Genomic DNA, 26,176 nt, shown 5'->3' with positions numbered 1-26,176 from the left:
CATCCTAGCCTCAGTTTTCTCACCTGTAAAATGGCAAGAACATTTTCTCATCCTCAACCTCTACCCACCAAAGCAAGACAATGTTTATAAAAGTGATTGCTAAAATATAAAGTGTTATACAAATTTCAGGCAGCATTACTTAACAGTCCAAGTTAGGTCCATCTTTTGGGGGGTTCTTAAGGGAGAACTCAATGCCTAACAGCCAGCAAGTGAAATCTGGATGATTCTCCTTAAATATAGATCCCTGCCGGACGCTCACTGGTGGCCATCTCTTGATCACTCAAGAGACTTTTATGTGTTCTCTATACATATAGTAATCACTCCACTCCTGGAAAGATGTGGTTTTTACCCACAAATATTATGCCCACCACAACTGATCTAAAGTACAAGAGATTTCACTCCTCTTAGAATTCATACATACAACTTTTAAAATAGACTTTTTCCTTCACTCGGCTGTGAAGAATCTGGCTGTCTACATTTCTCCATTCTCAAATGTACTCATCAATGCCTATACTAAGCAGACTTGTTTTGGGGATAGGGGGTGTCTCTAAGCAATTATCAGCAATAAAACACTAATCTCCCACCAGCCCCTCCCTCCCCCAGCAAAAAAACTTTTAAATTTTGTTGTAGTCTCTAACCAGAAGACTTATCAAAGGCTTGATAAAATCTTAAATAAAGGTCAGCTATGGATTTCTATTATCCATATTCTCATTTGTCACATTAAAGAAATCCAGCATTTCAGTCAGGCAAGATTTCCCTTTAACAAAATCACATCTCCTTTAAGTGTTGTTGGATCCTTCAGTCTACCTACCTGGTCAGGAAGTGAGATTTGCCAACAAACAAACAAACAAAAAAATTGCCCTTGGCTTTTTAGTTTGAAAAATTACAAATGTGAAAAAGTAGCAAGCGAACACCTGTACACACTTCATTTCGGCTCATTAATTATCAAGATTGTATCACATTTTCCTCTCCTTTCTCTCACTTTTTTTCCTGGGTCCCTTGAGAAGAAGTTGAATAAATTAAAACACCTCACATCTAAACACAATAACAAGGGCATTCTCTTCTAAAATCACACTTATGAAATTTAACAATTATATAATACTACCATACTTCAAAAACAGTCCATATTCAAACTACTTGATAGTATCAACAATGTCCTTTAGAGCTTCTTTCCCCAGTCTAGGTTCCAATCAGAGAATACACATTACACATTGAGGTTACTTATCATGCCCTGATTTCTTCTTAGTCTACTACAGTTTATCAGTCTTTTTTTCCTCATGACACTGAAGAGTCCAATCCAGTTTCTTTATAGAATATTGCTTGATTTGGTTTTATCTGAATGTTGCCTTCTGTTTAAATCCAGCTTAAACATTGTTGGCAGGAATATTCCCAAGATGATGCTGTATCCCTCTCAGTGCATCACATTCAGAAGCACCTGATGTCATTTGTCCTTCTACTGGTTTGTTCACTTGACTATGCGAGTGTCTACTGTATTTCTCCACTAAATACATACCTATGCCCCTTTATAATTAATAAGCAATCTGTTATTTTTTTAAATTATGTAATTATTATGATCGCCAACCTTTCACACAAGGGCCTTAGCATCCAGTGATGATTCTAAATTATAATTCTTGAATTATTACTGTAGTGGTTGCAAAATAGTAATTTTTTATTTCTAAAATTTCTCTTATTAGTTTTATGATTAGTAGCTCTATATTAGTTATTTAGAGTCACACATGATCAGCTCTGAGGCTTTTTAGAATTCCCCAGTGAATGCTTTCTGACTCTGGTTATCTCTTCATACCAGATGGCTTCTGCCATTTGGATCATCTTTCTCACCTTCCCAGTGCCTCCCAAACATGTCTCCCACTCTGCCCTGGTCTAGGCCTTCCTCATCTCTAATTCAGAAATCCATGCAGAAGCATCATCCGTCTCCCTCACGTGAGTACCAAGAACAGAGACTTGGCTAGTCTTCTTGCCTTTGCCACTCAGTACCTATGAGACATTAGGCTGGTCACATAACTCTGAGCCAACTGCAATTTTCTCCCACTCACTGTTATAAGAATTAAATAAAAACACAACATTTAAATTCATATCTGGCACAAAACAGGTGTATATAACTTAATACTACTTAAGTCTACTTCCCTCCTTCCCTCCCAAACACCCTACTATCTCTATCAGTGAACAGAGATGTTTCTAAAGACAGATGTGATCAAATAATGCCCCTGCTAAAACTTTTCCTGGCTTCCTATAGCCTATAGATAGAACTGCGACTCCTTAGTTGGGTGTCAAGGCCCTTTAAAATCTGCCCACAAGATTGACTGCCTGTCTGGAGTCATCTCTGGCCACTTGCTCCATAAGATCCTGTGTCCAGATACATCTAACTTCACCTTATTCCCCAATTCCCTTCCATACCCATTGTTTCCTCCACCTGGAACCCTTCCTCCCTCTATTTCCACTTGGCAAACTCCTACTCCTCCTTTGAGATTGGGCTCAGAGGCACATCCACAGGGCAGCTCATGCTCCCAGCAGAGGTGCCTCTGGTGTCTGTGCATCCATGGCAAATGACTCTGCAAATCTACTACAGGGAGTCAGAGGGGTATCTGGGGGTTACATGTCTGTCTCTTTCACAGCTTCTGGATGCCCAGAGGGAGAAGGCACTTGCCTTATACATTGTGTGTCCTCAAAATTTACCAGTATGCCCACATAGGGCAGGTTCTCTAGAAACGTTTGCTCAGGAAATAAACAAGCTTCTTGACTATCAAATGAAATCACATCAACAATCTGCCTGTCTCACATTCTGGGAAAGTGGTGTCTTCCTTTTAGTAAGAAAGCCTTTAGAAAGGCTAGAGTTTATAAAATAATGTAAAAATTCACACATCAAATGTTAAATATAAGGAGACGTGAATAATAAATGCATAGACAGCACCATCAGAATCATGTAAAAAATGTATACATAAGGAACGAATATACTGAATTGTTAATAGTAGATAGGGTCATGAGTGGTTTTAAAATCTTCCTCTTTTTGTAGTCTTTCAATATGTCTATAAAGAATGTATAGTTTATTTAAAATGAAAACATCTCTTTTTAAGTGACAGAAGTTATTTAGAACATTGCTATCTTTAATCACTGAAAAAGGAAGAGAGTAGCAGCAATGAGAGAAAAGGAAAAGCAAAGAACAGATTTAGGATGGGAAACATTACTGGAAAGTATATGCAAGAAGTAGAAAAAAAAGAATTGAGAATAAATGAAAAGGAAAATTTTAATGACAATCAGAAACTGGAAGACAAGTAGAAAATTATCCAAAATCAAGCATTGACAATTTAAGTTGCACACCATCCAACAGGATGGCAGGAAGTTATTTTGGTAATGGAACACAAGCCATATCCTGAAATACTGATAAGGTTAGCAGGAGCTAATCAGAATATCAAATTTTGTCAGTGTAGAGGGCACCTGGAATACTCTAATTGCTACCCAGGAAAGTAAGAAAGAACTGAAGAAGGCCATAACATCCTAAAGAGCAATGAGTCTGTTGCCTTATAAGACTGAACTTGTGCCAGCATAGGGACCCTTTAGGCTGATGGTTGTGACATTACAGCTCGGCAGCAAGTCAAAGGAGGTGGTTTCATCTTTCTAATCTGTGCATTGCAGAAAAGCTGACAGTGGCAGAGAAGAATATGAAGGCTGTTCTGCTGCTGCATTTGTATTATATTGATCCACTGAGCAATCAACCTCAGATGCCACCCAGACATAACCCTGTCCAAAAGTGGGCTGTGTTCACTTATGTCAGAGGCAAAAATTAAAACAAAACAAAACATGTTTTTCAAGTTCAAGAGAATCATTTCACTGAAAACTCCATATTGGATTAATGCACTAGCCAGCTGAGTGTCCCTGTCTTAATGTACTCTCTCTCTTCTCAAAGGTTTTCAAATCTAAGGTCACCATGGAGACCACAAAACATGCCCAAACATGCATCTCCTTTTACTGTTTAGTCACTATTAGATTAACTCATCTGATTATTAAAATGAGAGTCGAAAACAGTGTAAGTTATTTCTTCTCTTCTATTAGCATTAGGCTGCCTGTTTATCTGGGATTTTTTATTTTAAGGAGTTTGTTAAAACAGGAAAAACCTTACCGACAGGAAGCTGAGAACACCAAAGAATTCTCAAATATTCTGCCCCTTTTCTAAAAAAACCAGTATCATAAACAGTTGTAGCAAGATGAGAAGAGGTTGTTTTCAGGATGGAACACACAGTCGTTGGAGCTATGATGAGAGTAACATGGGCTAATCAAGGTATCAAAAACTTGGCAGCCTCCAGTGTAAGCCATGCACATGTATACCACCATGGGATATGCCAGAAATTTGCAATCTAGAAACTGAACACATCCACTTCTCTTTTCACTTCCTTTTCCCAGTGGCTTATTACTGTTGCAGAAACATTTATGGGAAGCCTACTTTTCCTCACAACCTGATCATCTCATAGGATGATTATTTCTCTGAGAGATTACATTTTGTGAAGAGTATACTGCCATCGAGTGAATGAACAATAAGACCAATTTTTATAATCAGTACTGTATACTTGTTGGAACATTTTCTTAGGAGCTGCACATTTTGAGTACTGGCATTAAGGGAAGCATTAAGTACACTAATTACGGCATTTTAATGGCATAGTGAAACCAAGTTTAAGTTCACATGACTGTATTAAGCAGGAAGTCATATTCTAAAGCTCAACTCTCCTCCCTTACAGTTTAGTGATGATTGTCTAACTGTCAGAGTATCCACCAAGTGACAGGCCTTAATTGGTGTCTCAAATAATAGAATTATCCAATTCTGGAAGCATTGTGCTTTCTGTATCTTGTCTCTGGGCCTTTTCATCCATATCCACAGCTTTAACCACCATCCAGAATATGATGATTCACAAATATTTATTTTCCAGCCCTGATATTTCCCTCAGCTTTAGACTATATTGCTAACTATCTTGGACACCACTACTTAGATATCTCACAGATACTTTAAACTCTGTGTTTAATCCAACTCATTAACTCTGATTTCCTCTATACCATGTCATTATACCAGTGTAAAATCCAGTCCTTGGAATCTTTCCCTATTCTCATTCCTCGCATGAAATCTATTATCAAGTTGTAGCAATTTGGTCTCTTAAATATTGCCCAAGTCTGTTTCTTCCTTTCCATCCATCCTTAGAGCCAGTAGCTTAGCTTGAGGCCCTTATTACAGCATTTTGCACATTTATTACATAAGTTACATATTTAAACTAACAGATTTTAAGGTGTTTTCCACAAAGGTAGGAACTATATCTACCTTCCTCATGCCTCATACTCTAGCACCCAAAGCACAGTAGGTCCTTAATGCATGTTTGTTAAATCAGTTCTCACTGGATAAATAAGAGTCTAGGGGTTGAAGCATGATAACAATACTAAGTCCTCTTCTTACTTCTGTATAGCACGTTACACCCACAGAACTCCTAGAAACTGTCTCCTTTCACACCTATAACTCCTTAAGACAGATTTCAAAATGCATCATTAGCTCTGCTTTGCCATTTAGGGAGGGAACTGAAGCTCTGAAAAGTTAAATGACTTGCCCAATGCTAGTAAGTGGCTGTGTAAGACTGTCTTAACCTTAACTTTAGTGTTCTTTTTACTATTAGGTAAGTTTGCATTTTTACAGGGGCAATAAGTTACCTCTCCGTACAATGGTTCAGAGAGAGATTGAAGATTCAGTGGCGATGATGTTCAGACATCAAACAGAACTTTGGCCTGAGTGACTTTTAATAAGGTTCCTCTCACTTCTGATTCCTTTAGCCCTAGGTATGATTCTAAAGTAGGCAAAGCTGTCCTCTGAGGCTTCTCTCCAGTGTCACCCTTTTCTGTCTTCAGATACTCGTTCTCAGTGGAGGATTCTAGCCCTTGGCTGACCACTGAATTCTTAAGCTTGATCTGCCATCCAAGAGGCAGCACCAAACCTTCGAAGCCTTTCCCAATTCTTGTGCCTAGCTTCAGAAGTCTTTCTATTCCACCTGGCAAATGTTCTGTTAACAAGCTAAAATTGAATCTAATTAAGTCTGCAGAGCCAACTTTCTATTCAGAGGAAACATAGAGCGACACAAGTCACTTGACACCACAAAGAAACAAATGGATAAATTCAGAAAGTGGGATATTCTGTAGGACTATTAATCTAATGTCTACAGGCTACTGGCAGAGGGGTGAAAGGAAGAAAGGACTGCTCTAGGATTACAGACTTAAAAGAGAGAACAAGTAAATGTAATATAAAGATTTTGGACCCTAATTTATACAAACCAACTGTAAAAAAAGGAAAAGCATTTTAAGACAATCAGGATATGCCATCAACTTGTAATTGCTGATATCACAGAATTACTATTAATTTTGTTGAACACCAATAGCATTATGGTTTTGTACTAAAATGTTTACAGTTTTTAGATGCATACTAAAGTATATGGAGGTGAAATGACGTTACCTGGGAGTTGTTTTAAATACTTCAAAAACAAAAAAGAAAGGAAACAAATGTTGAAAATCTTGATAATTATTGAATCTGAGTGTTGGGTTTATGGGAGTTCCTTATACCAGTTGGGATACACGTGAAAATTTTCAGAATAAAAAAGTGTATTCTAAATCCTTTCTTCCAAGAGTCTTATTCTACAAAATAAGTAATTAGACTTAATGAGTTTTAACTAGTATTTTTTTCTAAGGTGTGCTAATATTTCACCTCCTACTGTTTAAGATTCTAGTTTCCAGAAGATTCTCATAGAATGATGGCCCTAGTTGGGATTTCTGGCAACGCAATAAATGAGCAACACGTTTGAGTTTGGCTTTTGTGCACAGTTCCTGCTGCTACTTCTGTGTTTACAAAGAAAACCCACAAGCTATTCTTAGGCAAAGAATTTTGGTTAGATATGTTGATGACTCAAGCTGACTCTGTAAGAACCAATGGCTCACTAAGTATGGGCTTGCCAGCAACTGGTGGAGCTACAGTAGTCCTCAAGAAGAAACAAGTTTAGAACCAGAGTAGGGAGAAAAGGCTACATGGTACGGCCCCTCAATACTGGATCCATCTTCAACATGTGCTTGGCCAGAACCTACATCTACCTACCCCTTGGTAGCAAAATTTCCCAATGCACAGACTTTTTTAAGGAGTTGAATTAAACTTAGGTGAATATTCTAAACTATCAGTTTACTGCTGAGAACATGCTGCTTATCAAGCCAGGCTCCCAGCAAGGGTCCATATCCTTGGATTTTCAATGACAACAAGATATTCCCTATAACCCAGGAGCTACAGGTGAGTGCTTGAGAGCTTTCACAGACAATAAAAACGATGTGAAGGTGGCTTCTTTGGAAGGGCGAAAGAAACTGCAAGAAGGAGTGTGCAGGAAGGCAGGATGGCTGATAGAGAAGAGTGGAATGTTGAGAACATTCCTTTTGTATGACAGCTCTTCCAGAGGTAAGGAAGTAGTGTGTTGCAAAAAATAAAAAAATTAAAAAAAAAAAAAAAAAAGCAAAAAGTTAAGTAAGAAATGAGCTATCTCTGTAGGCACATACGTAAGTTTAGGAAAGAAAGGAGCCACAGGAGACATACAAATTAAAGAGATCCAAAATTTCATATGATCAAATTAAAAATCCAGAGTGAATTTTTCAGCTCTCTTTCCAAAGGTTCTATCAAAGAGAACATCTCTTCTGGAGGAACAAAAGTACAAAGCAATGAGACTGAAAGTGTTTGGCTGTTTCACCCACACAGGTATAATGCAAAGAAATGATCTCAAATACATCAGAGTACACTATATTTTCTCCCACCAAAAATCAAGGAGAGAAATTAGCCTCTTTTTAAAAATGCATTAAAGAACTTTAATGTACGTAAATATTGTAACAATAAAATCTGCTAATTATTTCATAGAGTTCCAACAATCACCCTAGTTAAAAATTCTTCCAAGGTAAAGGTTAGGAGGTGAAGAGTGTCATGTGAATCTGATGGAAAGGTAGAGACAATAAGAGAGGAATAAAGTTTATTTTTAAAAAGACTTATTTGTTACTAGAGAAAATCAATAAGCCAATATATTACCCCAGAGAACAGTGATCTTATTTGGCTTGGTTGAGGACTGCAAGGAGATAGGAATACTTTCTCTTCCTGGCTCTGCTGTAGGGATTAATAGAAAGAAGGAAAATTGAAAAAATATCAGTTGAAATTGAGCTCTCCCTCCGAGAGAGAGGAAGCATATAAAAGCTTCTGGATGCGTGTCAAAGAAATGAGTGATATTTTAAAAATTTGGCAGGAAACCAAAGAACTACACAAAGCTTAACTGCTTCCAACATCCAAACTAGAACACATATTTCCCCAGTTGGGAGGCACTGGCAGGGCTTAGAGATTCTGGGAAGGGTGGGGCTGCCTGGCCATATCATTTAGTAACATTCTCAGATGGAGGAGGGACTCCACTGTATTCTGAAGAAATGTTTTCCTGCAGCCTCACTCAAAGGACCCCAGGGCAAGACATGAAACAAACAGAAAGGGAAATTACAGCGAGGAAGAGTTTACCTTCGGAGAACAGTTGAAATGCATACCAGGTACTGGGAGTGTAGTTACATACATTGTAATACACCGATACAGGTACAGCGTGCCAACTATGCAGAAAAATCTTCTGCTAATAATAGACCTAGAAAAAGGGAAAAACAGGGCAGATTCTCAGTCAAGAAATTCTGTAGGTTCATTTACTGTAATTTTTCAATGACTCAATAAAAACAAACCCCCAAAACTACTTGAGAACTTGAAACCAAAACATTGTAACTATGGCTAATACCAGATTAAGACAAAGATTTTGAGAATAACGTTGTGTGGTGCTTTTTTAAAAATATATTAACTGGCCAAAAGTGCTTAAACTGGTTTATATTGCTATTAATTAGGCTTCATGAGGCCTTAAACCTGAATTGACGTTCAACTGTTGGACATACAAGTGGAGCCCACTCTGATTGGCCAGAACCCACTCAGTATCTGTGGTTAAACATTTAGAGAGTATTTTTGCTGTCATCAAAGGAAGATCTTCAGAAAATCAGAATGATATTAGAATGAGAATTTAAAACTTTTATGCCATTTAATGAGTCAAAGACATTAAACAATTTTAGTTGTACATCCCAGAAACTGATTCTCTGAGGCAACATGATGCCAAGAAAGAACCTATGGAAAAACAGCATTCAACCTCATCCCATTCCCTGACTACCACTGCAGCTTGGGATGCACTATTTACTTCTCTGAATCTCAACTTCCTAAGAAGTAAAATAGGGATAACAACATTAGAAATGATGTCTGAAAAATTCCTACCATATAGTAGGCACAAATGGTAGGTATCAAATGTATAGATTAAGTAGATGAATAAAAATATAAGCAAAAATTAGAAATAGTTTTATTATTATTAGGGTCTAACAAAATTATTTGATATATACATGTAGGTATGTATCTATCTATATGCATATACATGTATATTGAGTTAGATAACTTCTCCTAATATAAAAATTCCATGTAAGTTTGTACAACTTAACCTCATTAAAGTCTGGTGTATTCTTGAACAAGAACATTCTTTCCCTCTCTACCTCTCTCTGGTAGTGACCATGACTACAGGCCAGAGTCATGTGGGTAACCCTGTGGGTCTCCTCTTCCTTAACCTTGAGGAGTTCAGATTTTTCCAAACAAGGAAAATTTAGAAACAGTGGGTAGGTGTTCCTCTTAGGATCTTGGCCATTCAATCATTATAATCACACAGTGTAGCTCTAGTTTTATGCAGGATGGGCATGCCTACTGAGGTGTGCTAGCCAGAGGAAAATTTGTTTCATGTGTATTTTCTGTTTTAAAAAGAGAAACAAAGATATGTCACTTGTATGATTAAAAATTAATTTAAAAAAACCATACAATTATACTAGCATTTTATCCATATCTGCACAGCCCATGTATGTTACTTAGGTTTTATGAGTAGAATTTGGGTGTTGGTCTCTTCACCTAGATTTGAGAAACTGGGTAAGAATTATTTACGATAGAAGCCATGCTTATTTTCTCTTAGTCAAGCTGCGTATGCCTCCTCCAAAGACATGAATTTATTCAGCATAAAGCTGTCTTGGCAATCTATATGCCTCTAATTTCAAGTAAAATACAAAGCACAATTAAATAATATAAAGAGGGACAATACTAGAGAAGAATACCAGCCTATAAATGTCTTTGCCAAGAACACCAAAAAAGAAATATCAAAGTAAATTTTACATTGTAAGACATAATGGTCATCTTTCTTTAAAAGAAAACGCCCTCCTTAGCCATCCTGCTCAAGTGAACAGAAATTATTTGCAATTTCACTTGAACTATACAAGAAACACCTAAGTCAGCACACTTTCAAGTCTAGATCTGCTGAACTCTTTAGAGGAAGAAAAGTAAAATTATTGCTTTTGCTAAAGATTACTATCTTAAAATCACTTTACCTGATTATTTTATGGTGCACAAAAGGTATACATACACACACACACACACCACCCCAATAACTATTTCCATATTTCAAACTTGAGTTACATGTGAGTACCAATGGAAGTGATTTCAGAATTATCTAAAAATCTAAGAATGAGGTCTAAAAAGATAAGAAAAGACAAATACATAAAATTGTTTTAATTAAAATACTGAAGATTCAGTCACATTTACTATTTGACTTAAAGTGAAAGAGTCAAATGACTTTGAAAACTGAAATTTGACCATTTCCATGTGAAACTGTCAATGTTAACAATAAGGTGACAAGTTAGAAGTGGTTGTTTTTAAGAATTTTCTGCTCTTTGGCATTTAATATTTTTGAAATTAAGCTTAGAATGTCTTTGGTGTATAATGTTAAACAAGGATTTTCTACAACAAACTTTAACAGAGGATAAAAGTGTTTCAAGAAATTGTATGCACTTCTGGGTGTTCACTTCCTTAATCAAATAATTTTATACACTTAGAATTCTTATTTACTTAAAGGTTTAAAAGTTCAAGATGTGCTTTACAAAAACTGACAAAAGAAATGTTAATGAGATACTGCTAGAAATTAAGCAGATGCCAACAAGAAGATGTATGGTACAATTTTCAAAATCACAGCGGTGCTCCCCTCACATGGGATACACCTCTCCTTCCACATTCAAAAGAAGCCAGTTTCCCATCTGCACACACTTGGCAAGGACTATCATTTCAGAGACTTGCGTTTGGTCGAGTTTATCTATTTTTCTCCCAAGTGTTAGAGCACTAGGCTCATTATTACTTTTTCTGAGAGAAAAGGAAAATGTATCTGTTCAATTTGATTATGAGGAAATATGAATAAAAGTGTTAACATTTTATAGATCATTATTAAGACTTACTAGAATAGCATGTTATGTCAAGTACATGCTAGTATTTTATTAAGCTTTTTTATATTCCTAATTTTTTAAAAAATTGCTCAGAACTTGACTAAATACTACCAGCACTAGAGTGTTTTTGGCATTTGGTACAATGATCTAAAATTCTGAAGAAAGATCAGGCATGGTGGCTCATGCCTGTAATCCCAGCACTTTGGGAGGCTGAGGCAGGTGGATCACTTGAGCCCAGGAGTTCAAGATTAGCCTGGACAACATAGCGCAACACTGTCTCCACTAAAACAAAACAAAACAAAAACAAAAACAAAACAAAACAAAACAAACAAACAAAAAAACATTAGCTGGACATGGTGGTATGCGCCTGTAGTTCCAGCTACTCTGGAGGCTGCAGTGGGAGGATCACCAGAGCCTGGGAGTTAGAGGCTACAGTGAGTTATGACCATGCCACTGCACTCCAGTCTGGGTGACAGAGTAAGACCTGTCCCTAAATAAATAAATGAAAAGCGGTAAAAAAAAAAAAAAAAAAAAAGAAATTACTATAGTGGAAAGTAAAACTAAAATACTGGAAAAAGTTTGTTTTCCCATGAGTTGTCTCTTTCAACTAATCCACAGTAGGAAGGCATACACAACTCTTTCAGTGCCCAGACCTGGCCTCCTAGCTCTTTCTGAAAGCTATTAGCTTTTAGAGATAAATAGGACTTGACAATGGTGCAGTGGAACTAAGCAACAATTCAAAACTAAGAGGCAATACACAAGAGAGAGCACATGTAACTAACACAGAATTGGGAGACTCAAATCTCTGGAGCAGTCATGGAAGAGTAGATTCAGGTCTCTGATTAGTGATTCCAGTTGTAAAACATGAATGGACAGACAATGCATCACTGAGCTGTATCTTTACATAGATGCTAGTTTTACCTTTAACAAAAGATCACCTGGTGCCCTTGACCATCTCAATTAATTTCCTTAGAAATTAGCTTCCTCAACAGCAAAAGGAAGAAAAAGACATCACTTTCTTATGAATCACAGAAATGGGTGACAAAAAAACTGGAAAGGCCATGAAATAGCACTAAGAATGGGCATTAGAATAGTCATATTTTTCTTAATATATAAGGTTGAAAAAGGAAATAATTTTGTTTAGAGCCAGCGACCACACTACTAAAAAACAAAGTTTCTATTGAGGTATTTCCCCAGGCATGGTATTACCAACAGCAATTGTTTTGCCACAGTTCTCTTATATACCAAACTCTGTGTCATTTACTTCTTAAAACTACCTGGCAATGCATGGATATGATCCTTATTTTACAGATGGGAAAAGTGAGGTTCAGAGAGTTTAAGCTGAAATATAAACAAAACAAAAATATTCAGGAAACTGCATCACATTGTGTAAGAAATCTCAATTTTGAGTAGTTACAGCTGAGTCAACATCCTATCCCATTTCAGCCACATTTCAAAATCTACTTAATGACTATATTAGTAAAGAACTGAAAAAAATTCTTCTAGTATCACATAGCTATCTAAAATTACATGTGTCCATTTTTCATTATTTTCTGTAGTCTGTGCCCAGTTAGATTTGCTTATTACCACCTCATATGTTAAATCAGTCATCCTGAAATGTCATCGATTTCTCAACACTCTATCTCACCTGAACATTCACAATGACCTTCTTTCTACCTGTTGTCCTTAACACCACTCTTGCCTCCTGCTATGGTCTGAATGTTTGTGTCTCCTTCCCCTCAAATTCTTATGTTGAAACCTAATCACCAGTGATTTGATTAGATCACACGGGCAGGGTCCTCAGGTCTGAATTAGTGCCCTTATAAAATAGACCGTAGAGAGGTGGGCTCACCCTTCTGAAATGTGAGGACACACGGAGAAAGCACTACTTATGAACCAGGAAATTGGCCCTCACTAGATACTAATCAGCCTGCACCTTGAGCTTGGACTTCCAGCATCCAGAACGCTATAACTCACCCAGTCTATGGTATTTTGTTATTGCAGCCTGAACAGACTAAGGTAGCTTCCTAAAATCCATTCTGTTTAGAACTGCCAGAATCATCTATTTTGAAACAGTTAAAAAGGTATGTCCCTTAAAGCCCTCCAATGGCTGTCAAACTCATTTTAATAAAATCCAAATCCTTTCCCAAGACCCTGAGGCCCTATATCTGGCCACCTCCCTCTAGCCTGCCCTCTGGCCACCCTCCCTATCATTCTCCAGGCTCTATCTCAGCCCAATGCCCTTGGTGCTCTTTGAACACAGTTTGTGAAGTCCCTCCTGCCTTGAGTAGGATCTCTGTGCCAGCCATTCTCTCTGCCTGGATTCTGCCTTCTCCTGGGACACTTGCCTGTCACTGACATTCCATTCAAATATCATCTCTCAGAGAGGTCCCCTACTCTAAGGAAGCCCTTGCTCCTCTCTATCCTATCCTTCTATTTTAATTTCTTTACAGCCCTCTTGACAACATTCTGCACCCTCACATTCCCATATTCTGTGGAAGCTAACTCCAAAGAAATTCTAAAACCTGTTTCCTTAATTGCTTGCTACAGCACCTGGATTCCCTGGATTGTGACAACTCCCCTCATAGCTTTCTTCAACTCCCTTCAACATGACGTCTCCTTTTATTAAGTCTTTTTTTTTTGGCGGGGGGTGGTGAGACAGGATCTTGCTCTGTCATCCAGGCTAGAGTGCAGTCACATGATCATGGCTCACTGCAGCCTCGATCTACTGGGCTCAAGCAATCCTCCTGCCTCAGCCTCCTGAGTATCTGGGACCACAGGTGCAGGCCATCGTGGCTAATTTTTTAAAAATTTTCTGTAGAGACAGGGTCTTGCCAGATTGCCCAGGCTGGTCTTGCATTCCTGGGCTCAAATGATCCTCCTGCCTCCACCTCCTCTGTCTTCTCCTAGGTGTGAATCCCACTACCAGGGGCAAAAAGAGCCACTCATTGTTCCCTAAACACAAATTCAATTTCTTGCTTTTGCCTGTCAATCTCTTTCTCTGGCCTCTCACATCATTATGTCTGCTATAATCCTATGCATCTACCTCACGGCTTCCAGATGTCCCCGACTGGACAGAGCCACTTCATCCTCCCAATTCCTTCAAATTTTGTTTCTACTGTATGGTATTTTTTAATAGTGAGACTGGCATCACCATTACCAACAAAAATGTCTCATCCCCTTTGTGAGAAGACGCTCTTAAGAAGACCTGTGCTTTCTTGTATTTTAGTCCCAGGGAGACTTATGATGGTATCTGTAATGTGACTGGCAGTACCAGCAACACTACACAGTTTTGTGCTCTACAGCTTTAATCCTTATTCTCTCTGAAGTCTTTTTCTACTTCTTTCTACAAATATTTGTTGCTTAAACCCTTTTATATATCTGCCAGAATTACTCTGCCCTGATGCTCACTATCCCTTCACTCTGCATCCTTTCTGCATTCATATTTTTATTCAAAACACTTGCTGAGATTGCTCCATTATCCAACCAGGACTGCAAACCCCTGGAGATTGGGGCCTGTGAGTTCTGTATCCTTCTCTCTTCTTTCTAGTCTCATTGGCCTGTAAGGCCTTTCCACCCATCACAGCCTCAGGTATCTCAATGGCTACAGATTCCATTTAGGAAAATCCAGGGCTTAATTCAGTACTTCAGGAGAGAAAATTCTAAGGAAAGGTTAGTAAAACAAATGAAGAGCAAGACTAAACATGGTAGAACAGACAAAATAATCAAAATAAATGCTTGCCTGGGAGATTTAGAACTCATTTAATACTTCCTAGGTACCCATACAGGGTAGATGGCACAGTTCATGAATCAGGAAAACGAGACATACCTGTGCACCAGTCCAGAAATGTGTCTGTACATATACTATGCGTTTTTACTTTTTAAAATCCAACTCAAAGAAATTTCACACCTTTGTTACTAATTATTTTAACAACATTCCTGTTTAGCATATACCATTATCCCATTTTACAGAAGGGGAAATTAACGTATGAGGAATTTAAGTACTAGCCTGGGACCAGAGCGTAAGTCAATGAGAGAGTCACAACAAAACCCAGGTCTTTTTAGACTTTGAATCAGCTGCTCTTTTTGCTAATGAAATTAAAATGTTACTTCCTGAGTTATATACAAGTTGTAACAGGAAGTAAAGAAAAAATGCTGCCCTATAAGACATGAACAAAAACATCAATACTATCTACTTGAGATAGTTATGTAGAATTAAAATCAAGTATCCTCCAGAAACTGCTAAATAAAACTGTAAAGAAAAGGCGTTATATTTCTGTGTATTTTAGGTTATCAACAAAAATAATGTATGTATATTTGTGTACATATATGTGTGTATACATTAGTGTATATATACATAGAATACAAATATGTATATGCATACATGTATGTTTGTGTATGTGTGTGTGTATACACACCCAGATCTCCTCATTTCTTCCCATCATCAAAACTTAACCACCCTGAGTCACATTGTTAGGGGCTTGCTTAGTCACAGCCAGCAGAACTGAACAATTAATGTTTACTCTTGGGCTAAGGGATTATCCTTAAAAGTAACACTGTTATTTTAACAGGGGGTTTCTGAAAACATAACAGACACATCACCAGTAGTCACTAACATTTATTGAATTCTAGGCACAGTAACTAGCATGTGCAATACTTAATAAATTTTAGTGTCTATTAAAATTCACATAACGAACATACAAGTGCTATTCTAAACATGGGGAATACAGCAGTGAACAGAATGGACAAACAGCCTGGCTTGTGGTGCCTGTGTTCTAGTGAAAGAGGCAGACAATACACAGGTAAAAAAATAAGTAAAATATAGAGCATGTTAGATAAGTGCTAAAGGGTAAAACCAAGTGAGAGTCTCACTGGGGGAAGGGAGGTTAGAACTGGGGGCTAAGTTGGTCAGAGAAGGTCTACCTCTGTATGATGGGTCAACCAGGAGGTTATCTGTGGGAGAAAATTCCAGAGGCTTGTGTGTGTCGGTGTTTGTTGATCATCAAGGGAGTACAGGGCATGAGGTCTGGGAGGACCTCTTAGGTCACCATATGAGGACACTGGCTTTAATGCCATATGAGGTGGAAGAAGGGAAATGTACTAAAAGCCCACTAAAAGGAAGCAAGACCAGGCAATAACCTAGGTAAGAGATGAAGGTGGTTAGACCTATGGCAGCAATAGAAGTGGTGAGGAAGGTCAGAGGATCACTTGAGTCCAGGAGTTCCACACTATAGTGAGCTGTGAGCTATGATCATGCCACTGCACTCCACCCTGGAGGATGAAGTGAGATCTCATCTCAAAAACAAAACAAAACACAACACATTTGGGCTGAGCACTGGGAGGAATGGAAATGCCACTGGTAGGCTTGGGAACCAGGAGGATGCCAAGTGCTCTGTCAAGTGCTTTATGCATATCATCTCGTTCAATCCTCAAAACAGCATTATAGAAACTATAATTCTCATTTTGTAGGTAAGGAAACAACGCTACTACAATAGTCAAGTAACTTGGCCAAAGTCACTCAGTCAGCAGGTAGCTGTAGGGATCTAAATCAAGAATGATCTTCCAGTGTAAGACTGAGTATAACCACGTGCTTCACCACCATAGTCATGGCACTGACAGGTTGGTGGGACACAGATGTGGTGACTTCTAAATCAGATCATGAGTAATTAGACATCCATGATGGTTTGTTGAGAGGACGGAAATAGACAATCCCTGGGCATGCTGTAAAAGAGAAGGCCAAAATGATACCACTTAGAAATATACATGTACACAGATTACTCATTTATGAGCACATGCAGAAAAATATCAAAAGTTATATGAACCCAAATACGAACGTCATTTATCTCTGGTGAGATGATAATTTGGTTTGTCTTTTTGTTTATCCTTATCTTCTAAACTGCCTACAAGTCAAATTGCTGGGATTACTAAATTTAGAGAAAAATCTACAATTTCCCTATAATTCCTATGGCTCAGTCCAGTATTTAGGTCATGAGACCTAAAATTGTAAATTAGAAAAGGTAGAAGCAAAGAAGACCACCAGTTCACTAACATGAGAATGAAAGGCAAGGCACAATCTGGGGCCGAATCCATCTTCTAGCCTTTACAGTGTCCTTCCCCACTCCAAAAAAATGCCCTCGGTAAACAAAAAGAAGACAGAGGAGGCACAGCGAGCAAGAGGCTAGGAGATCCAGATGATCTGGGAAGAGAAGGCGTCAGAGAAGGTCCCCAGGAAAGGAAAGAAAACGGGATCTCAGCTCAGGCTCTGAGCCTAGATAGATAATAGGTCAGAATCAAGGGAGGAGAGAAAATGTACTAGAAACAGAAAGAAAAAGAATAAGGTTGGGCATGCCTAGTCAGTGGTCTTAAGTGCAGAAACGTGACTGAAGTTGGTAGCAAAGGAAGCTTTATCAGATTAGTAGTGAGTAGGGCCCATTCCACACTTAGGAGGTTCCAGAGCTAGGACAGAGCTAAGGGCATTTTCTAGAGTCTATGGGGAACTGAAAAAATGGATGGCTATCAGAGTTGGCAGATCCATCCTGAAACACATGCACGTCTCCCAGATGGAACCCAACACATAACATTTATAATTAAAAAACCGAAGTCATTTGTTTTTATTCTGTCCTATGCACGTGGCATCTACGACACTAAATCTGTTAAAAAAAATTACATCTCCAGAGGACAGGTGCCTATAATACCAGGAAATTTATAGACTGGATGTATATTGAAGAGCCTTCAGTGCCCAAAATATGCCACTGTAGGATGCTGGGCAAGTCAATAGCTTCTCCAAGTCTCAGTTTTCTTCACTGAGAGAGGAGAATAACACTACTTGTTTAAAGGGTTGATTGTATCAAATGATACAATACACATTAATGCTTATTACTCTAAAATCAGTTGATTTGGAACTTGCCTCTTGAATAGATAATAATTTTTGACAACATGGATTAAAAGGAACAGAACAAAACAGATTTTGAGTAAGCACATAATTGATGGAGCTACACGTGTGGAGGAAATAGAAAGGAGGGAAAGAGGTAATCCCTGAGCACTTACCTTGCTTTATTGCTGGACAGAAATATTACAGCTTACCAGAGAATTAAATAATGGGTAAGTATCCAAAAAAGCACCAGTAATATGAGGGAATTTTGTCCTCATGAGTTTCATGCATGGATGGAGTTTAGACAACACATTTTCAAACACTGAGATGTCACTCTGAGAAAAAACATTTCCCAGAATACAATCCCCATTCAACTGTCTTGCTCGCTGCCATATCCATAGCACACAGTCTCCAATAACTTTGGTAAATAACTAAACATAAAAATGTTCTGAAGTTCCATTAAAGACTACCATTATGATCTACAGTATAGGGCTAATATATAGTAAAGTGAAATAACCTTAAGAAAAGGTTCCTCTGGAACTCAGAAAATAAATTCTATTGAATAGAAACCCCCCACTCTCCTGGACTTCATATCAAATGCTCTCTATATCAAATGCTTTTAAGAACTTTAATCACAACCATCGAAGACATAAAAACAAGGGAAAAATTGTTGACAGTATCTGCGGTTCATAAAGTACCTTTGGGAACAGAAGAGAAGTTAAGTACTTTGATTCAGTCAACTTAATGTGAAAAGAAACACTGATGGAATTAAAATAGGGTAAAATGAAAGATAAATGTTAGTGGAGAATCTAGTCTATTGAATAAAACACAAACCAAAAACAATCAGATTAGCATCTGACAAAAGCAACTGCCAATCAGTACAAAGATTATGCTTGGAAATTAGATTCCATTCACAGGAGAGAGGAAAATGCTATAGAAAAAATCTCTTATGTTGGCTGATACCCACTTAACAAATAAGGCCCCCAAAAGGTTTATCAAAGGTTAAAATACAAAAAAAAAAAAAAGTCTTTCCCAAAGTGACCTCCAAACATGAAATACAGAATGCTAGTAAACTTCGAAAAATCCATCCTAGTTCTCTCAGCATATAATCCCAGAAAAGCCATACTGGAAAGTTGTATCTGTTCCATTCTACAGGATTAACAAAGCCCCTAGAAACAGTTCTAAAACTTGATGTCATGGCCTGCAGGTCCCAAGCAGGATCTGTGGTCATCATTTTTCTTCTTTACTTCCTTCCCTTTTGGCATGGGATCAAATTTCAGAGAAAATTGTCACCCACTAAGTGACCATTTCCATTTCACTAGCCTCTCTACAAATCAATGCAACTGTTTATGCCAGAATGTTTTACCACTAAGCTCTCTACCGCCGACCCCAACCCATAACCCAACTGCCCAATGGTTTCTTTTCTTTCGTCAAATCTTTTCACCACGAACTGACTAATATACCCTGTGACATTTAATTTCTCCTTATACAACTGTCTTATGCTATTCCTTTTAGGCAAATGTCTGACCCAAAAGAAGCTATGGTAGAAAACACATATCAAGATATATACCTGACTTCATTTCGCTCTGAAATAAAATATATTCAAACAAAGTTGGAGATTTCCCCAAATTAGTAAATGCTATTTCCCCAACAAATTCCATATACAAATCAGGGATTCACAGAGACCCCCAAAAACCTCATATAAGATACTGCAACAGAAGTCAGCCCTGTCATTATAAAAGATTAGAAGCTGTAAGTGTCATGGCTTCTAGAAAGAGTTCAGCCCTTCTCATTACCCTTCCACAAAATTTATTTACTAAACAAATGTTAACTGAGTCTAAGTCATGATCATCTTCTACCTGAACTGCTGCAATGGCTTTTTTTTTTTTTTTTTTTTTTTTTGAGAGTTTCACTCTTGTTGCCCAGGTTGGAGTGCAATGCTGCAATCTCAGCTCACTGCAACCTCTGCCTCCCGGGTTAAAGCGATTCTCCTGCCTCAGCCTCCCGAGTGGCTGGGATTAACAGGCATGTGCCATCACGCCCAGCTAATTTTGTATTTTTAGTAGAGATGGGGTTTCTCCATGTTGGTGAGGCTGGTCTCGAACTCTCGACCTCAGGTGATCCGCTTGCCTCAGCCTCCCAAAGTGCTGGGATTAGAGGCATGAGCCACCATGCCCGGCCTGCAGTGGCATCTCAACCAGGCCTCCTGCTTCAACTCTTGCTTCCCTAGTCTCTGTAATGCAGCCACATTCTTTTAAACACCAGTTTCATTCTTTTAAAACACCAGGTTTTTCGTGTCCTTCTCCCCTAATGGCTTACTGCCACACTTGAAATAAAATCCCAACTCCTTATCCATCCATGGCCCACAAGGCTAACACCTCACTGACCTCCTGCATCAGGGTTCTCTTCCAGCTAACTCAGCCACATGGGCCCTTGACCATTCCTCAGGTAAGTGCCAGAACTCTGCACTTTCTGTGTCTCTTGCATCAACTACTCTTCCCCAAACACATGCATGGTATTCACTCTCATTTGATTCAGATGTCTGTTTAACCATCATCTAATCAGAGGAGTCTGCTTTCAGTTCATTCAGTCTAAAATATCAGCCTCTCCCCACTCTCTCCAACACTTGCTAGCCCTTTGCGCTGCTTTATTTTTCTCCATCACACTAGCCAATATCATATATTCATTTACTGCCTCCCTTACACTGGCCAGAATATAAGCTTCAAGAAAGCATCAGGATCCTTTGCTCAGTGCAGCATCCCCAGGGTCTATCGGTGCCTGAAACATGGTATACTGCTTAATAAATACTAGTTGAATGAATGAATGAATTTTAGGTAAGCACTTTCTATGTGCCAGGCACTGGGATAGAAAGGTGAATGATAAATAGGATCTAGTTCTTCCCCTTGAGGAACTTACAATTTAGCAATGAAGGAGACATACATACAACTAGTAGAATGAAATGTGATATGGGCTTAACGTGTTTGAGGAAAACTGTGGAGTGGAGTAGCTAGAGATAAGGCAGGAGAGATTGGGACCAGATGCTGAGGGCCCTTGAGCTTCAGGCTAAGGAGCTGGTTCTCCATCTGAGCACCCACTATGGAGTTCTAAATAGAAATGGAAAGAAGAAATGGATCTAAAATTAGAACTGAAAGAACTTAGTGACTATCCGGATAAAAGGAACTGAGGAGTTCTAGGTTTCTAGGAAATGCCACTGGCCAGATAGGAGGAAGAAAAAGTTGGAAGAAAAATATAGTAAATCTGGTTTTACACAAGTTGAGTTTGAGGAACCTATGACCACCACGCTAAGTCATAACTTCTCTGGTGACTTGGAAACTCTATAGTCCTGCTCCTTGGCTTTCTTCTTCAGGTGTTCACCATGTCCCAGTAGAGCTGAGCCACACGTATCACACATAGGTGCCACTGTGTTAGCCATGATTTAGCCATGCATGAAAAATCCTTATATCTTCAGCCTTCATCAAATCTCTAAGTTTAATATGTTCTTTATCATGCTTTCTTAAAACAAGGGATACCTGTTTTGCAGTGAAGTCTGACACAAATGCAGAGATTTCCCAGGAATTTTTCCTAGTCAGTGGCTTGAAAGTCCAATTCTAAATGGGGAGACAACATTATTTACAATTTTAAAAACTGAAAAAGTTCTCAAGGACAGGCATTATTGTTGCTTTCCATTTTGAGAGGTCATGGAAATCCCATGTGGATTTACGTATATATAAACATATATACATACAGATATGCAGGGGAGACATTAAGAATGAAAGGAGGGAAAAATTTAAGTACAAAAAAAAATCAAAACCTATGTTTAATAGTAAAGGACAATTGTATACAACATAAAAATAGAATCAAATATCACAGTGTCACAAATTCAAGATTAAGATTTTCCAGCATCTCAAATTTGGTTAAAGGGTTTGTTGCTGGGAGTTTTTGGCCAAATTCCAGTGATCTCATTTCTTAAGTAAGTGATCCTCTATAGTTTCACCCCATGATTCTTCCCTAAAAAGTAGAAGAAACTGAAATAAGAAGGATAGACTGATTTTTTAAGGGATCCAGGACTTCTAAAATCAAAGTAAAAATATCCTGTTGGGAATTACTGGCCAAATATGCTTAATTTGGAGAAGTCGTATAAAACAGGTTCCTAAGTGGCACACCTCCTAGTGGAGATTGGGGACGGGGTCAGCACTCAGAAGAGTCAAATACAAAAAGAGGGAGAAGTTAACTCTCTGCTAAGAATATCCCATAACCAAAAGGATCAATTTCTCCAAAATGCCAGATAAATAAAACTGCTATATTGCAATAACCAAATAACTAGAAACAAAGGGTCCCTCTGACACTATAAAAGATTTTAACCTTCTCTATTAGAGCCAGGAAAAGGTAGTTTATCCATCTTCACTGCTTGATGTGTCATCTGTATCTTTCTTCCTACCTCCTACCTCCTACCTGTCTGGTGGGCCAAATACACTGAAGAGAGGTCACAGGGAGAGAGACAGGAAACCAGCAATGGACCCCAGTAGAAGGACAGGGTGGACGATGCTTAGGATGATCATGATGACTCTGCTTTCATTTCCCACATCCCTATCCCGCCAGAGGTGAAAATCAGAGAGGACTTAGTTGGATGCATTCTGGACACAAACGCTCTGAAGCTAATAAAATTCAATATAATTGGCCCATCCAATTATGTTAGAATCATATAAAACATAGTTGTATATGTACATGGAAACAGAAATCGTCTAGACTGAGATGCCATTATTCTGTTTGTGAGAAAAACAAGGCTCCTGAGATGTAAGGATCCACCCAAACCACTCAGCAAGTTGGACACACCTGAGGCCAGATCCCAGGCTGCCTGCATTCCAGCACTGAGTTACTTTTGTCAAATCAACTGGTTTCTTGCTTTGAGCAACTTAAATATATAAATGATTACAGTATTGGCAATAAGTACCAGGAAAACACAAAATAATAAAGCTTAAAGAGAAATAGATTTGAGGAAAATTTCCTGTTGGGAAAATTGTAATTATTAATATACTTTAAGAAAATTAGTTTTATGGTTAAGAGGATACTTTATAAGAATAAAATTACCTAAAAGTCACAGTTCTGTGAAAGATTGGGATTTGTAACTGTTAAGACTTACTCAAAGTTATATTGTGGGGTAGTAAATTATTTGCTTGAATTTAAAAATTTTGATGAAAAACCAGAAAAGGAGCAAACATACAAAAACAAAAGAACAAATATCAGGGAAAACCCAGGAAGCATAATCTGAGTTGACCTTGCTTTTGTACAGTACTGGTATTTTGCTCCAATGGGATTTTAGGAAAAAAGTTTAAAAGTCAAAAAGGCAAAAGCAGAACTAAAGTTTGGCAGCAAAAATAATGCACTTAATAAACTCCAAGTGTCTTGGATTTCTAAAGCCTACTCCTATTTATTAGCCTCTTAAAACTAAAGGAACAGAAAAAAAAAAGGTCTTCCACCAAATTAAATGCAGCCCAGACCAACAATTCTATTTCAGATTCAGCTTAAACTCTAGGACTGTCAAACCGTCTGTAAATAAACACTGATCAGTTAAATGGCTTTCTTTATACCAGTTAAGACCGTCCATCCCTGGGAAAGTGTCAGGAACTGCTTTTATTTCAATTTGCAGATATATAATTTATCAGGTTAAAAAAAAAGAGTCATTATAAAACATACTAGTAAAAACCTTATCATTTCTGTTAAAGAACGTTCAGCATGAACTCTCAGTGTGCATTTTGTTTTCCTGCTGTAAGATGAATTCCTTAATATTTAACCACATGGTGGATCATGAAACACACTCCACCGGAGAGAAACTCAGCTCTTTAACAAACCAATTTCCAACCCTCATTCATGGAAACCATAAGGTGTTCCTTTAACTAAGGAGAAAATCAAACATCAGTGAAGGGACAATGTAGGCAACCCGAGTAAACAGCCTGTCTGAGGGGGTCCATGCTGAGTTTAGAGCTTCGGATGCGAAAGCCACCTCGGATACACCTGAAACTAAGTGGGAGGCGCCTACTTAAAACTCTGAGAAATTTGAATGGAACAGTCACATGTTGCTTTAAGTAGTAGTAGTAGAAGGTGGGAATCCATTCAGGTCCATCCACTTCCCACCTACCCAAAGTCATACCCTGATGGTATTGTTTTCCCAACAACCCAAGCCACTCTGGAACAGGTGTTCTGAATTCTGTGTGAAACATCTTTAAATATATATATTGCTAAGGCTCCAGATGTCTGACTCTGCGTGGGAAAAGCTATGCAGCCAATTTATAGTGCTTAGGCCAACTGTTGATTTATTTAATGGGTTAGTAACACCAACCAAGACTAGGTGGTTGATCTGTTGTTCAATAGCCTGTACTGTCTGAAGATGTCTGAGAGTTTTCTTTCTTATTAAGTGAAAACAGAGCATCATCTCTAACAGTCTTATTCATCATCCTGTATGAATCTTGCATAAAACAGGCAACAAACAACATTTTCTTTTAAAGCTTCCAGACAGTAAGTTAGTCCAACAGGGTATGTGTTTAAAAAAGAAAAAAAAAAAAATAGTATGTTTTGATCCCAACAAGTTGATAAATTTCATTTATAAATAATAATTAGATGTTTGGAGTGCAAATCCCATAATCATTGAATCTTAGAGCTTTTACTTGACTTACTTGTATTTTAAGAGCAGCCACTGAATTAACCAGAGTCCTACAAGGATCATGCCATTAATTTCACAAATAGAAAAGGCCCACTGCACCCGGTTAAAATGGTCAAAAAATGTATCCGGTAGCGGAGGCTGCACCTCCTTAGGAGGTACTCGTTCATGGACGACCGAGATCATCACTGTGGTGAGAACAAAACAGGAAAGTGCATAAAGAAAAGCCAGAAAAGTCTTGCCCCACTCCATGGGGTACTGAGAGCGCTCCAGTTCTGGCATGGGGATCTTTATCATCTCTTTCCTATACCCATTTGGCATCCCGTTGGGTTTAATCTTGATGCTGAAGCTGCCGTCGGGGGTGGGGATGTCTACGCCAATGTTGAGGTGCCCGTTGGCATGGCCGTTCTTGTGTGCCTCCAAATGGTGCTCCATTTTCAGGGTTTCTATCATGTCCAGGAGCCGCTGCCCGTTGTCAGAGGAGACTCGGCACAAGGGGGGTTTTTTGAAATCCTCTTGGGTTAGATTGATCAAGTCCTGGCCTGTGAAATGCTCCAGAGGCTCACAGTATTCTGGCATAGCATTCTCCAGCAGCCAGTCTGCCACCTTCTTGGGTGACCAATAAACCACTTCCTTCATTGTACTGGCAGACAGCAGGCAGTCCCCAGCTCACTCTCGGCAGGTCAGCAGTCACTGTTCCGACAGGGCAGGACACTGTCCTGCCTCGGCTCGTTCATCCTGTGGGGCCTCATGAGCAGAGACTTGTTTGGCAAGATGGTCAGGGCAGTTTTTAAACACCTCATGTAGCTGTCCAGGGTTCCTGAGCGCCCAAGCATTAATTCACCTCATTTTTGAGCAGGATTCTTCCTTCTGTGAAAGCAAGAGAAAATATCAAGATACTGTACTTCCAAATTACCCTCTCAAAATGCAAAGCCTTATATACATAAGGAAAGTAGAAAACCAGTTATTGGTAAACTTAATAGTTTTCAAACATGTATTCGTTTCAGAGACTACTGATTTCCTGGTTATTAGTCTTTTGCAACACACATTGAATTGGATCTGAAAATGGATGTTGTCAAAGGAGACATATTTTATAGAATTTCCAATGGTTGGCCGGGCGCGGTGGCTCACGCCTGTAATCCCAGCACTTTGGGAGAACGAGGCGTGCGGATCACGAGGTCAGGAGATAGAGACCATTCTGGCTAACACGGTGAAACCCTGTCTCTACTAAAAATACAAAAAATTAGCTGGGCGTGGTGGCAGGCGCCTGTAGTCCCAGCTAC

At 38.6% G+C, this 26,176-nt stretch overlaps 1 protein-coding gene across 9 annotated transcripts in view; it reads right to left on the bottom strand.

Moving 5' to 3' along the window:
• The window catches only part of SGMS1 (sphingomyelin synthase 1), a 310,484-nt gene that overhangs the window by 12,617 nt on the left and 271,691 nt on the right, over positions 1–26,176 (bottom strand). For all 9 annotated transcript variants that reach the window (XM_058436246.1, XM_058436244.1, XM_032137507.2 and 6 more), the window contains 2 exons: positions 24,910–25,763; positions 8,561–8,678 (listed from right to left, as the gene is read on the bottom strand). In XM_058436246.1, coding sequence (XP_058292229.1) covers positions 8,561–8,678; positions 24,910–25,532 — 741 coding nt within the window. In that variant the 5' untranslated portion in view covers positions 25,533–25,763. The remainder of the gene's footprint in view (positions 1–8,560; positions 8,679–24,909; positions 25,764–26,176) is intronic.

The sequence above is a fragment of the Hylobates moloch genome, unplaced genomic scaffold (genome assembly GCF_009828535.3).
Source record: "Hylobates moloch isolate HMO894 unplaced genomic scaffold, HMol_V3 SCAFFOLD_3, whole genome shotgun sequence".
Taxonomy (NCBI): Eukaryota; Metazoa; Chordata; class Mammalia; order Primates; family Hylobatidae; genus Hylobates; species Hylobates moloch.
The sequence above is the reverse complement of the archived record's forward strand: the minus strand, read 5'-3'. Positions and strand labels throughout refer to the sequence as shown.